This window comes from Podarcis liolepis (genome assembly GCF_965112155.1).
Source record: "Podarcis liolepis genome assembly, chromosome: 1".
NCBI lineage: Eukaryota > Metazoa > Chordata > Lepidosauria > Squamata > Lacertidae > Podarcis > Podarcis liolepis.
The window spans coordinates 107162533-107176627 of NC_139554.1; the positions used below are offsets into that span (position 1 = coordinate 107162533).

Sequence of the window (14095 nt, forward strand, 5' to 3'; positions counted from 1 at the left end):
CGGCAGCGTTGCATGTTAAGAAGTGGTCATGCAAGCAAATTGAGATAACCTGGATATGTCATTTTGCCTGGCTTTCTCTCTCTCTCTCTCTCTCTCTCTCTCTCTCTCTCTCTCTCTCTGTCGCTCTGTTTCAAAGCAATGTGTGTTGCATAATGGCTGTTTTCACCTTTAATTGCCTCGAGATTAAGCAACAACCAAATCATCGTTCTCTATAATGGCAACCCGAGGATTTATAGTAACGTGAGTGGAGAGCTGAAGGATGTGGCTTGCTCTGTTCCGATGATGCGGGATTGCTCTAAGCAGCAAGCTTAGTGTTTTCTGAAAACATTAGCAGCATCGCTGATGTAGCTGTGCCAGCCTCTTTCGCTACTAGATGACTGGAACTGCTCACAGGGGGGTGGGGTGGGGGCAAGGGAACTATCTTTGAGATCCGATCTTTCGAAAGGAGCTCGCTCATCATTTGCTAAATGGAGAAACCTGATGTTTTCCTTGCTGGCCCGGAAGATGCCTGAGAGATAGAGAGCGAGAGAGCGAGAGTGATGCATTGCTATAAGGCAGGGAATGCTTTCTGGGAATAGAAAGGTCATGCATCTTGGGATCGGGGAGCCATTCCAGTCTCTAACCAGTCACCAGGTATGGCCTTGTGCTTTATATTCCTATTTGTGGCTTACATTATTATTTCAAACACTGCCTTTTGCATTTCTTTTCTGGTTCATTTTAAAATGGGATCAAGTCGTCATGTTTTTTAAATGCTGGATTCCATGCGGGATTTAGACTACGGGCAGCTTGTCTTAAAATGCAAGAAGGTATATGGGTGGTTTTTTGGGGGGTGTGTGTGTATGTATTAGAAATAAAAAGTCATAAGGGTATTTTAAAAGAGACAGCAAATATTCAGTGTGTAGATGTTGTTCTGCTCATGTCTGCTGCACCAGTTCCATGGAATAAAACATCAGAACCGTGGAATAGCTCACAGTATGAATTTGGAGGTTTGTACTGCTTGTTGGGCTGACGATACAAAGGTCATTCGCACAGTGGCATGTTAATTAGGATTGCACATCCTTTTCATGAAAGCACATTGCGAACCATCCTGTTTTATGAAAAGTGGGCTGAAAACAGCCTATCACAATCAAGGCTGGGGATAAGCCATTCTGCATAAGGCATATTTTTTAAAAATAATAGATGTAGGTTTGATTATTTTTTCAAGGCTTGACGTTTTACATTTCAAGCAGCTGCCTTGCTCCTCTGAAGAGTGCAAGGATCTTTCCCCCCTAACAACTTTTGTTGAGAAAAACACGCACAAATGGCTTGAGAAGCTGACGTGGGGCTTGATTTTAAAATATTGAATATTTAAAATATTTCAAGCCCTACAAATATTTATATATTTATACTGTAGCATTCCTTATTTTTTTCTGCATTCAGCCCTCACCAATCCCATTGCTATCACAGGTTTTATAAAACCTGAAGCAAAGTTACAGGAATGGGAAGCGGCTGGGTCTGTATTTTATGTAACCTTTCCACCACCATAGTGTCTCCAGCAGCCTATTTTGATGTGCTAGGGGTGGGCGGTGGGGGGCGGGCAAAGAAATTGAAAACAGTATAATCAGCTTAACCATGTTCATTGCAAATGGCGCTGAATAGCCAAAGGTAGGGGCTCTGGCTTGTGCATCGCTCATAGTGTGTAAGGAGATTATGTCTAAAAGTAGACACCAATGTGATTCCTTTCTCTCTCTCTTTTTCTGGCAATGGCTTTGAATATCAACTTAACTGCTTCCGACTTGTTTGCTGGACATTTCCATGGTAACCTGTTAGGATGTGTCATAAAGCAGTGGTTATTAAACTTCCCACCCCCTCACCCGCCAGACCATTGCTGAGGAATTGGGGCCATTTAATGATTTTTCTTCCTGTTATAGCAATTGTAAGGTGCTATGCTAGATGTTTTCCATTGTTTAACTGAGTTTTCATTGCTGCTTTCATTTGTTTTGTTGAATTCCATGGAATTTGGACTACACTATGATAAGAAATAAAAGAAGCAATTAAAAATCCAATTAAAATCTGGGTGACTGTTTAATGGGGTGGATGTGCCATCTCCTGTCTTCAGTCACTAAACCGCAGATGACTTGACATATGCAGATCACTTGACCACTGGTGGTCCATCCACCACACTTTGGGGACCCCTGTTTTAGTGACAATAATATAAAGGGAAACATTGGTTATATTCCTGTAGCATTTCATGTACAGTTGATGTTCAGTTTCTGCAAGTGATGCTCAGATTGGTGCAGGAGGTGGGCGTTTTCTGACCCTTGAGGGCTCATGGATTTTTAAAGGGTGAATATGTTTATAATTCAGAAGGCAGATATATAAAAAGTTCAGTGGTTTGGTTATTTTAAAAAATTGGCATGTATTAATTTGTTTCTCTGGTTGCTTACTTTCTTAGAAATGCATGTTGGAGACCCTGGCAGAGGTCTAAAGCTATGGCTCACGCAGGAATCTGGTCAATCATTTTTAATTAAAAACATATATTAAAACAATATTTGTTTTGTGGCTTGTAACTATAATTGATATGTTTCCTGGTGTACTTATCCAGCTTACGTTTTGATTAACAGTAGGGGAGATGAACACATTCTTAAGCTTGATTAGTTTTGGAATGGGTTTAATGTTACTTTTACAGTTGCTACAACCATGTTTAATCATCTTTCAGAATTGAGTTTTGGAGAATTTTAATGCAAGGAGTACATTCTGTTTCTTGGCAGCTGCCTGAAATTCCTGTGGGTATTCTGGTGATCTTTCAGGCTAGTTTTGATTTTATTTTTTTTCATGAGGACCAGATCATCTCAAAATGAATATGGTAGAGCTGGAAAAGGTTCAGAAAATGGCAGCCAGGAGGATAAGTGGTCTCGAGCAACTCCTCTTTGAGGAAAGGTTTGGATTTTTTTTTCTTTAGGAAAAAAGACAAATAGGAGGGACACTCTGCACGGTGCAGAGAAAGTTATGCAATAAATAAATAAAATTCTCCCAATTTTGCATATTAATAGAACCCAGGGTCATCCAGTGAAGCCAAGTGGTAGAAGATTCAGGATAGGCAAGAGGAAGTAGTTATTTACACAGCAGACAAGTATACATTTTGCTAATTCAAGATGTGTTGATGCCCACCAACCTAGATGGCTTTCAAATAGGATTAGCTGTATCTGCCATTAATCCGCCTATGAATGGCCAGTGGTATTAACTGTCTGTACTCAGAGCTACATGCATGTTAAAATCAATGATGTAGGCTCTTCTCAATTGCCCATTATGAGATTGGTGAGCACAAGGAGCAGGGCTTTCTCTGTGGTGGCCCCTCGATTTTAGAATTCTCTACCAGCTTTCCCCTGTAAGGCTATTCCATTTCAGGCCCCCAGAAAGGACTTGATGATTCACTGGCCTGGTTTGCAAGTCACATTGAGTGAAACCATGGCTTATTGTGAATGCTGATATGTTTTTATTTATGCAGTAATAAAATACAATAATACCGGCAATAATAAGCACAAATGCTTGTGAAACCTCCAAGTAGCTTTGTATAATAGGCTTAAGTAAGATTGATAGCACCACTGGAGACAGAATGAGCTATTAACTAAGATAGTTTATTAAAAGGATATTATGTACATTAAGAGAGTAATGGTTTGTTTGTTTGCTTGTTGGAAGCAGCAATAAAACAACTGTTAGCACATACAGTATCCACACTTTGAGAAGGCTCTTAAAAGAATCAAATGTGTTCAGAGTAGAATGGAAATAATATAAATTGATTGACTGCTTAGTAGAACTTAAGCATGGGCAGCGTGAACAATTATTAAGTATAAACCATTTCTTGCTTTACATAGCTTTGAATCTTAGAGGGAAACTCAAGTTCTGCTATGCCAGTGTCTTATTTTATAAAACTTGAAGACTGTGTCTTTCCATCAGAACTTGGTTTCTTCTGTGTCTCCCATTGTTTTGTTTTGTCAACCATATGTCTTAATATAACTCTAGGGTTGTCACCTTTGATCAGGCAAAACAAAGGACAGGTTGGGCAAAATACACGACATGGGGCTAAAAATTACTTTACCCGGTGCAGAAATGACTTCAAAGCAATCCATTACTCACTCTCGCTCTCTGTGGCTCCGAGTTTCAGTCTCCAACCCAACCACTGCTACTAACAATGTTCCCACACGGTGCTGATCTTCTCCTCTGTTTCTCACTCTCTGTCCCAGGAAGGGACAGTGGCAGCTCCATCCCACCAGGGGAGCTGCTTTTGTGTGAAGGCTCCTCTTCCTTGCTCTTGTTTCTGCTTGCACAAGGCAAGTGAACAGGCAGCAACAGTGAAGGGGAGCAGGGCCAGGGGGTTCGGAGGATTCATAGAACTGGGGAATGGGCTTCCAGTGGAAACCATTGACCCAGTGACTCTGTATTTTCCAAGCATATTGCATTTGGCTGGCTAGTTTTTCAAACAAACAAATCATTTACAAGCAATTAAAGTTGTTGTGGGATCTCTATGAAGTGATTTGAAAATGCAAACTGAGTGTCAGAACTAAGTGTTTTGAGAAAAAATCAGTGTCCTGTACACTGGAAGAAGAGGGCTAAGCTGTAACAACAGAAGCCTACTCCAGGCTTCTCCAGCAGAGATTCCGCAGGCATCCTCACTTTTGACTTCCTTGAAGACCTTTTTATGCCGGCAGGTCTGTGCAGTTGTTTAAAATGTTCTTGATTAGCCGGTCCTCTGAATGATTGTTATGCACTGTTTTTTTAAAAATAGTGTTTTATGATTTCATTTCCTGCATATTGTCATACAGTTCATGAAATGGCAGTGAATAAATGCTTTTGTAAATAGTCAGATGAATGCATGAGCACTCCTATTAGATAGTGAGTGCACCATTTCCGAAATATCTTAAGTGTTCTGCACCTTCCTCTCCCAACCTTTCCATACTGAACATGCAGGAAGAGTCAACCTGCATTCATCTTATTGTGGTTAGACTCTTCACGTCTATTGAGAAGCTAATTGTACAGAGTTCTGGTTCATAGGGAGGATGCTAAATGACCTTAACTAAATGTAGTTTGAGTCACCTACATAGGTTCAAAGAGCTGACATGCACAGGGATGATGGGGCAGACGTTGTGTGTGCACCCCCTTCACATTATAAGCCCACATACATACTTTTGAACATCTGAACAATATTACCTACAAGGATTAACATCTGCCTTGCGTTGTCTGCTTGCTTTGAAGCCCCTCTCTAGCAACCAGTTCAGCTGCTATGATGCCATGGGGTGTTAATAAATGTTCTAATGGTCCAGAAGCAATGTGGATACACAATACACTTCCTGTGAGAGAAGGGTAAAGGGCAGAGGTGCAGAGATACGAGGGACTGTCTGCTGTCATCTGGAAAGCAGACAAGGCATGCGGTTGTTTGGAGATGGGATGCTGGACAAGCAAGGAAGCTTTGGTTTGGAAGTACAGCTGGGACCCAGCATGACCCAGATGCATAGGGAATGAAGGGAGAAGGGAAGAGGATAGCTAGCAGAAATGTGAAGGCACAATGGTCAAAAGATATGAGGGAAATGGGTGGAAGACAAGGGTAGGACATGGAGGAAAACCTCAGGCGGGATTTGGGAGTAATTGGGCCTTTCTGCTTTGGACAGGATGAAAATAGTGTGGCAAGGAAGCTGTGGAGGTTGAAGCGGTAGATGTCAGAGGAAATGGCGAAATTGTGAATTTCACATATTGATTTGCACTAACAAGACAAATCTTTGACTGCAGGTCTTCAGTCTGTTATATCAGTCATGTGCTTATTGCTCCATATAGTAATCTGTAATGGAAGGTTGCTGTTCTAAGGGCAGCTCATCAATATGTCTTCCTATAGGCACTCTGCTGTAACAGCAAACCATGCATGAATGTTATTAAGCATTAATGAACCTTGTGACACTTCTGCAAGCCATAAATATTTCCCCAGCTACTTTGCAGAAATCATTCTGGCACATCTGGGGAAAATGAATCTAATTCACTAGAGCAAGATGGCTTTCTGCCATGATTGGCACATTCTTTTTTTCGTGTGTGGCTGTGTCTCTCAAACCTGTTGAACTTGGATCCCCTCTTTTAAACCTCCTGTAACACCTGGGTCCTTTGCTGGAGGTAGAGGTGACTGACAGCACACTTTTCTTGGACTAAGCCATGTTGACACTTACTTTTGAATAGGCATGCCTAGGGTTCCATTCTAAAGCTCAGCCCGGAATTAATTTGCAATGCCAGACAGAAGTGGCTTGCGGAGTGGGGTGGAGCCATTATGCCAGCTTCCTGCCTTACTGGGAAGGGTGAGGTGGTGGGGAGGCCAGCAAGGGGCAACTGCACTGGCAGGAAGGACAGTTTGTTTTTGCTGGTACATTGAGACTTTGTGCTGACCTCTTCACACCTCCCAAAAAGCACCAGCTGGAAAGCTAGCAGAGTGCTTCCACTCCCATTTGGTGAGCTGCTTCTGATGCCAGGGCTCAAATATATAGAGACTTAACTGATGCTTACTGTTGTGCTAATTTTATGTAAACTGGTAAATAAATACAAGGAAAAGTGGGCCTTGCCCCATGCTTTCTTGCCCTGATTGAACTACACACATCCATAGAAACAGCCTCCTGAATTACTTGCTAGATCAGTCCAATAAATGATGCATACACAATGTATGTCTGAGTTCAGGCACTGCGTCAAAAGAAATTTTCTGCCTGTCTACATTGTGAACAGAAACAGCAATAAAACAGCATAACCAACCAGAGCCAAAGGTTCACGTATGATGCGCAAGGCATGGAACTCTGAGGCACAGACTACTAAGTTTGGAACAGACCTTAGGTAGTGTAAAGGCTCTCAGTCTGCTGCTTGGATCCATGCCTTTCTTGGTCCTCATCTTCACAGTTGCATCACTTACCGGTAGCTATTTGCTGAGGCTACTTCAGTCTTCGTTAGTGTTTGGCATTTCTCCTCTGTCTGCGGTGTCAGCTCTGTGCAGAATCCCCGGACAGCAGTTTTCTTCCAAAGCCCCAGCTCAGACACTCTCTTTAAATGTGGTCTCCCCATGTCTCCAGTCCGTCGTCAGCGTTGGGTCCCACATCTTGTAAATCAGAGTTACCCAGTCAATGAAGATGTATCTGGCATGCCTCCAATTCAAAGTCTTGAATGCAGATACAATAAAAGGCTATTGTCATTCACCGTGGCAGGATTAAGAAACAAGAACAATTCAGACATAATGAAGATTCAATAAAGGAACATTGGAGGTTGTATCACTTAATGAAGCTTGACATGCTGCTCTGGGTTCCTTTGAGTGAGGAAGGGCAGGGTAGAAATGTAATAATAATAATAATAATAGTAGTAGTAGTAGTAGTAGTAAACTAATACGAATGACAGTGCACTTTTTGCCTATATGTATAGAAAGAGAAAACTGCAGTTTATGACCTTATTTCTTTTCTACAGTATATCAAAAATTGAGGGTAGGATCCAGTTAAGATAAACTTAAGGCAAGGAGATGACCCTGAGCAATATCATGGGAGGGATGTTTCTAGGACCAAGGTGCAGCTATGAACCTTCCTTATTATTCTTGCTCTTGGATGCTGCATGTTGTTTATGTAATAATGTTATATTTATAGAATTGGAATGTGGTTTTTTCCTGTACTGTATGCTATTATATTTGCTGTTGCTTTGCTATGCTGTTACAAAATTGCTGTTGTTTTGCTGTGCTATGAAATTGTTGCTATGTTATTGTTTTGCCATGTTATTATGAAATGGTTTTTGCAGCGTTTGTTTGAAATGCATCCTTGCTTCTTTGTCGTGAGCTGCCTTGAGCACGATTTCATGTGTGTGGAAAAGTGGCACACAAATAAAACAATTGAATGAATGAATGGAAACTCAAGAGTAGACCCCTTGGAACAAATAGACTGAAGTTAGCCATGCCCAATGATTTCAGTGGGTTACTTCGGGGCTGTCTTAAACATGTTGCTCTGACCTGCAGGGAGCCATGTTGCTTGCATGTTGCAAAATTGAAAATGCAAAGGAGGAAGATGTATGGCCAATCACGCTCACGAAACATTTTGGGATCCCAGATTCTTTCAGTCACTAAACCTGTTACTCAGAAGCTGCATGCTGATTTGTGGCCTGTTGCATAAATTCCAAGCATAGTTCTCAATGGCACAGGTATATATTCTGCTGTGTAATCCAACACGTACTCTGGGTACTTACCTATACTCTTGCCACATTTACCCATAACAGAACAGACACGAATGCTACATCTACTTGATGCATGTAGGGTTTGTAGACATTTCTACATGGAAAGGACTTTCTAAAGGAAATTTGTCTTGTGCTCCATTGACCTGCGAAAGCATGGTGCTGTTGTGAGAATTTCTTGCGTTTTTAGCAGCGTAGCTTTTCAGAGCTTATTTTATCTGCCTGTAATATTTTGTAGCATTCCAAGATTAAACTGACCTAGCCAGAAGGAAGGTAGGGGGTGGTAAATGAGATTAGCTTGGTGGCAGTGCTAATACTTTTCATGTGTGTGTGTGTGTCCCAGATTTGATTCCCAGCATGCGCCATCAAAAAGACCATGTAGCAGAGATGATGTGGATAGTCTCACCAATTTATGAAGACAGATTCATAATCGTATTGGTGGTCTACAACTTCACAAATGTTATAAAAGGGTACATGCAAATGGTGAAATCTATATCAACATACTTCTCAGTGAAGTTCCTGGTGTGCATGTAAATATAAACCAGACTTATTGCTTGGTTTATATCTGGAGGAATGGGGTTCAAATCACCCATAAGAGCTTTGGACAACTTCCTAGTTCTCATCGGTTACTCATTTGTAAAGGGAATAATATACTCTTCCCAAGAATGTTATGATATTAAATGAATAATTTCCACAAATGTATAATTGTATAAAGTAAGCAGTGCTAGAGAATTCTTCAATTCTGAAGACTGTGGTACAGCAGCAAATCACTGTTTTTGAGCAAACATAAGCTGCACCAAGTTGCATTCTCCTTATGCAGTCAGAGCATTTTAATTTGGAATTAAGATAGCCTGGAGTGCATGACTCATACCAGTTTATTTTTAAACCTTAGCTTCTTTTTTACCGGCGCTGAGGGTTTTTTCTCTCCAGTATATGCACTTGTGCATGGAAAAGCCAGAAGAACTGTTACCCAATACAATCCCTCCCTTTAATATGTGTGTGTGTATGTGTGTGTGTTCATGTTCTAAGGCTGCAATCCTAAACCTATTGTGGAAGGAAGCCCCATTAAACACAGTGGGCCTTACTTCTGAGTAAGGATGTATAGGATTCTGCAGCACACATGTTAATTACCCATTGTAATGGACAAATAGCTAAACGAGTTGTCTGAGATTAGGTAAGCTTTTCTACAGCATAATTTGAAAAACAAATGGAAAAGATTTCTCTTTTGGCAATAATGTTAGTTTCATTTTGTCTCTGTGCATGCAAACACACACACACACACACACACACACACACACACACATATATATATATATTATGGGTGTGTGGGGAGACACAACAGCAACCATCTAGTTGGAGTTTGAAATAAAATATGGAAACCTACACAGATCCCTGTGGTTCTTGGCCAAATTACAGTTGCCTTTTTTTACAGAGAAGTCTGCCTGTCAATTCAGATATATTTGGTTGGAAATGTTCCAACCTTCCTGAACATGTTGGTACACTCACAATCTTAAATCCTGTAGGATTGTTAAAACTCCCATTTATACTTAATTTTGGGCAGAAACCTGCTAATAAATCAATATAGGAGGAATCCCGTAGAAGGGAAAGATTAGCATGAAAGCTAGGAAGGGATATATTTGGGGTGAGCATGGACTGGATGTATGTTTGAGTGCAGAATTTTGATGACCCAGGGGTGTTATTCTCTTGATCCTTTGAGCCAGGCCCTAGATCCCTTGCCCATTTCCCCTTTTAAGAAACAAGTTAAAAATGGGTAGCTAGCCATGCTGCAAAGTCCACTGCCATTGAGACCCCAGCCTGCCATCTTGGCCTGCCCATAGCTACTCAGTACATTAATGATGATGATGATGCATATGCATTAGTTGTTTTCTCAGAGTGACCTCAAGCTGCTTACCGCAAAATGGATTAAGAACATTGAATAAAAATCTAAAAACTCAACTATACAGATAAAAGGGCAAGAATTGAAGATCCTGCCCCGCTGGAAGAGGCCAAAATGCCAGCCTTCAAACAAAGGGCAAAAGCTCATGTAAAGAGAAAAGTCTTTGCCTGATGCTTAAAAATAGACTTTTATCCAAATTTGTGTCAAGGCCCTGTGCCCAGAGTCTGTTCAGTACCTTGCTGCAACTCTGCTAATGATGCTAGAAGAAAGGAAGAAACCCCAGTGTATCGGTGGATTGATGGAAAGGGGCCAAGTACTGGCATTTCTTGTAAGAGGTAATAGTGTGTGTGTGTGTGTGTGTGTGAGAGAGAGAGAGAGAGAGAGAGAGAGAGAGAGAGAGAGAGAAGGGGGGGCGGCGGCTAGCAAGTAGCCAGCCTTTGCTTCAGGGCATTATGAGAAATGTAAATTATGACCCCCCCAGTGGGAGCTGCTTTTTTCATTTCCCACAGTCTCCTAGAGTGATAATGAATAATGAATACGTGTCATGGCTATTTAAGATTTGCTCATAGTTTCCTACACCCACTGCCAGGTAAGCCCACAGCTATGGTGCTTTGACATAAGAAAGGAACCACTAGAGGACACTTTCCTGAGGGCCTCTCCATGCTTGGAACCAACCCTGGGATGAATGATCTGTAGGCTCATAAATGAGAGACGATGGGGGCAAGGGCTTGGACTTAACTGCCTTTTTGGTTCACTAAAAGGATAGACTCAACTGCCTTTCAAGCTTTTTGGCATTCTCTCTGTGAATCTCAGAGTTCAATGAGAGAATAATTTAGAGAGCGTTTCTCAGGTTTTAGATTAACTACATAGGTCATTACTGCAGTTATTTTATGGCCCATATGTACGGTGGTCTAAACCCCGTCAAGACTGCACAGACGTCACCCAAGTTTTCTTGTCTACATACTCTGTAAGTGTACTAGGTACATATGCACTTGAGCTTCAGTGTAGCCTGTAAGCTGTGATTGTTACCTAACCACGGGGATGAGGGGGAAATTTCATTTGGTCCACATTTTAATATGGAGCTACCAGATTGCATTTGCCGAAATAATAGGCAAACCAAAGCAACAAGCCCTTGGAATTCACACTTCTCTGAATTTTTCAGTGCAGATTTTTCAGTGCCAATGAATGTGTACTGAAAGTGTGGGAGGATTTTTTGTTTAGTAAAAATTGAAAGCCAAAATGTGTATAACAGTGAAAGTAATGTACAAAATCATGTTTTGTTGGGATAAAGTTGCTTGTAAAAATGCATATGCTAGGCAAAATGGATTATGGAAATGTGCACATTAGGAGATACATGAAAACGCATGCATGTTTTTAGCTTGACTTTTTATTTTAATTGCAAATGCATGCAGAAATGGGGGTGGGGAACTAAATTTAAGACTGGGAAAATGAGAAACTGAGCGAAACGGAAAATGGCAGCTCCATACATCCATTCCCTGCAATGCTAAACTTTGGAACTGTGAAATAGTTTGGTAGGAAACCCTGTGCATGTTGAGTACATAGGCATGATTAAGGCTTTAGACAGCACATGATGGTTTAATGAAGCCTGAGACATGATAATTAAAGGATGGAGATAATTGTAATGAGACAATAATGTAGGCATTTGCAGTTCTACAACTTGGAAGGAATTTAAATTCAGGATGTGGCGCTGCATGTCACCAAAGGCGGAAAAAAAGTTTCTGATATTACATGATTTTAAAAATCAGTTATTTTACCTAAAGCTGCTTTATGTTCTTATTTGCGTCCAAGGCAGGTATTTGTTTGTTTTTGACCAGTTGAATTAGTTGAAGCCATCAGAGACCTTGGGATTCTCTGAGCTTGTTATATTAATTGACAGATAATTTGTATGGCCCACAGTTGCACATAAAGGGTTGGATCCAATGTCATGAGAGCGGACTTCTGCATATTCAATATAACTTTCCCTTTTCCTCGTCCCCTAATGCCCCTTTCCTCCAATAAAGATACAAAAATAAAAGCAACAAACCCCCGCTCTCTCCGGCAACAAAACCTCTCAAACAACACCCCAAACCAAAAGTCTATTCAGCAGCCTCGGCTTTTATAGCTGGAGTCAGTCAGGGCCCTGCCCTCCCACCAGTGGAAATAGCCTGAAAGGCAGGGATCAGGTCTTCCAGGACTTACAGCCAAGATGGTCTCTCGTTTCATTAGCAGCCTCAGCTAGAGTCAGTCAGTCAGTCAGTCAGTCAGTTTTATTGCACATAGCCAAAGGCTGCCGCAATGTACACAGAATAATTCAACAATTAAAAGAAAGTATACTGGATTGATACAAAAAACTTGAAACATTTATATTATCAAGACATTACCTACTCTAAACAGAACTATAAAAGTACCTTAATATACAGGTTAAGACATTAAACAATAACATTTATAGGCTAAAATTATCACATGGCCACTAATATATTAAACAATAATGTTAATTAATACAATGTGCAATTATATTCGGAGTTTGGTAATAAAGATAGAATATAGCTTGCTGTAGATAGGGTCAAATAAATTCATCTCCTTTATAGTTGGTGGCTACCTTGGCTATATAATTTGCTCTAATTTTCCTAGCGGCAGTTGCAAAGAGTGCTACACGCCAGGTCACATACTTATCTGTGTCTGCGAGGAGATATAAAATCATGTCAGAGGGGTTCTGGCCAGGAGAACTTGTCATTATAGGTGCTAAAAATCGTTCTCTTGCTTCATTATATAAGGGGCAGCGCAAAATATAATGCATAAGGTCCTTATTTCAAACTTTGATTCACTGGTACTTAGAATGGTGTTTCAGGTACATAAATTCAATATGGCATTCCACCAGTATTTCAGTGATCCAGCATTCTAGAGTAGCTTTGCTAACACGTAAGTTTAAAATGGGTATGTAAAATGGCAGCTGTATAAATTGGAAATATATGACTTAACCTTATCTCCACAAAGCATTTATGTGGAAATGCCATTGGTTTTAATGGGGCTTAGCTGTAACACACCACCGCTCTTCTCTGTGCAAGGTTGAATTATGTGACTGAAAATTTATCCCGATTGTGTGGCATATTGAATGCATATTACAACATGAGAAATTACTCATTTCATTGTGAGGGTGAAAAATGACATGGTCAAATGATGGCCTCACCAAGTTGCCACACATATCAGACTCTTGAGTATGGCCAGGGTTGATCTTCAGTTGTGAAAAAGAAGTGCTAACATGAGAACCTGAAAAAGAGGACTGGATCTTCTCAATTAATTTTTGCTAATATTTAGAAGAAATTATCTTCATAGTTATCAACAAGTTAATGCTGAAATGAGGGACAGGCTGCATCTGGGCTGGGGAACCTGTTTCTCTTGAGATGTCGTTGGCCTCTTTTTCCCATCTGCTTCAGCCAGCATGGCCTATGGACTGAAGAGATGGATGTTGCAGTCTAGCAACATCTGACGGCCACACATTCCTGGGCTACCTGTTGCACTTGAAAAGTGGCTGAGTTTTGGAACTTTTAAGGTTCCTTCCATACAGACAAGGAAACCTGAGTCACTTCGAAGGAGAAGCTGCTGGAGGCTTCCCTGTTCCCCAAGTAATCTTCTCTGTAATCTTCTCCTCGCTATGGCTATGGGAGATTATTCATGATAAAAAGAGAGAAATGAAAAATAAACAACAGATGGAGAAGGCAGGCCAATGCCTTCTCCTCCCCTGTGAGCATAATTCTAAACCCCTTTAGCTTCCTTTGCCTGTGGGCAGTAAGCTTTCAAAGTTTTGAATAGACCTAGCTGGACTGATGATCACATGGCAAGTGTAATGTGTAGCTCAGCTCATTGTTGCACTATTTTTTGCTAAGTTTGGTGAGGATTATTAATTTGTTATTTATATTATTTATTAAATTTATATACTGCCCTCTACCCACAGGTCTCAGGGCATATCTTAGTCCTTACATAACCTGTGAGCATATA

General features: G+C 40.8%; 1 protein-coding gene across 8 annotated transcripts in view; it reads left to right on the forward strand.

The window, feature by feature from the left end:
- The window catches only part of SLC4A10 (solute carrier family 4 member 10), a 152314-nt gene that overhangs the window by 44321 nt on the left and 93898 nt on the right, over nt 1-14095 (forward strand). For 2 of the 8 annotated variants that reach the window (XM_083493278.1, XM_083493279.1), the window contains exon 1: nt 23-633. The exons of the other annotated variants lie outside the window; for them this stretch is intronic. In XM_083493278.1, the coding sequence (XP_083349404.1) occupies nt 562-633 (72 nt within the window). In that variant the 5' untranslated portion in view covers nt 23-561. Of the gene's footprint in view, nt 1-22; nt 634-14095 lie in introns of those variants that run through there. 8 annotated transcript variants of the gene reach the window in all.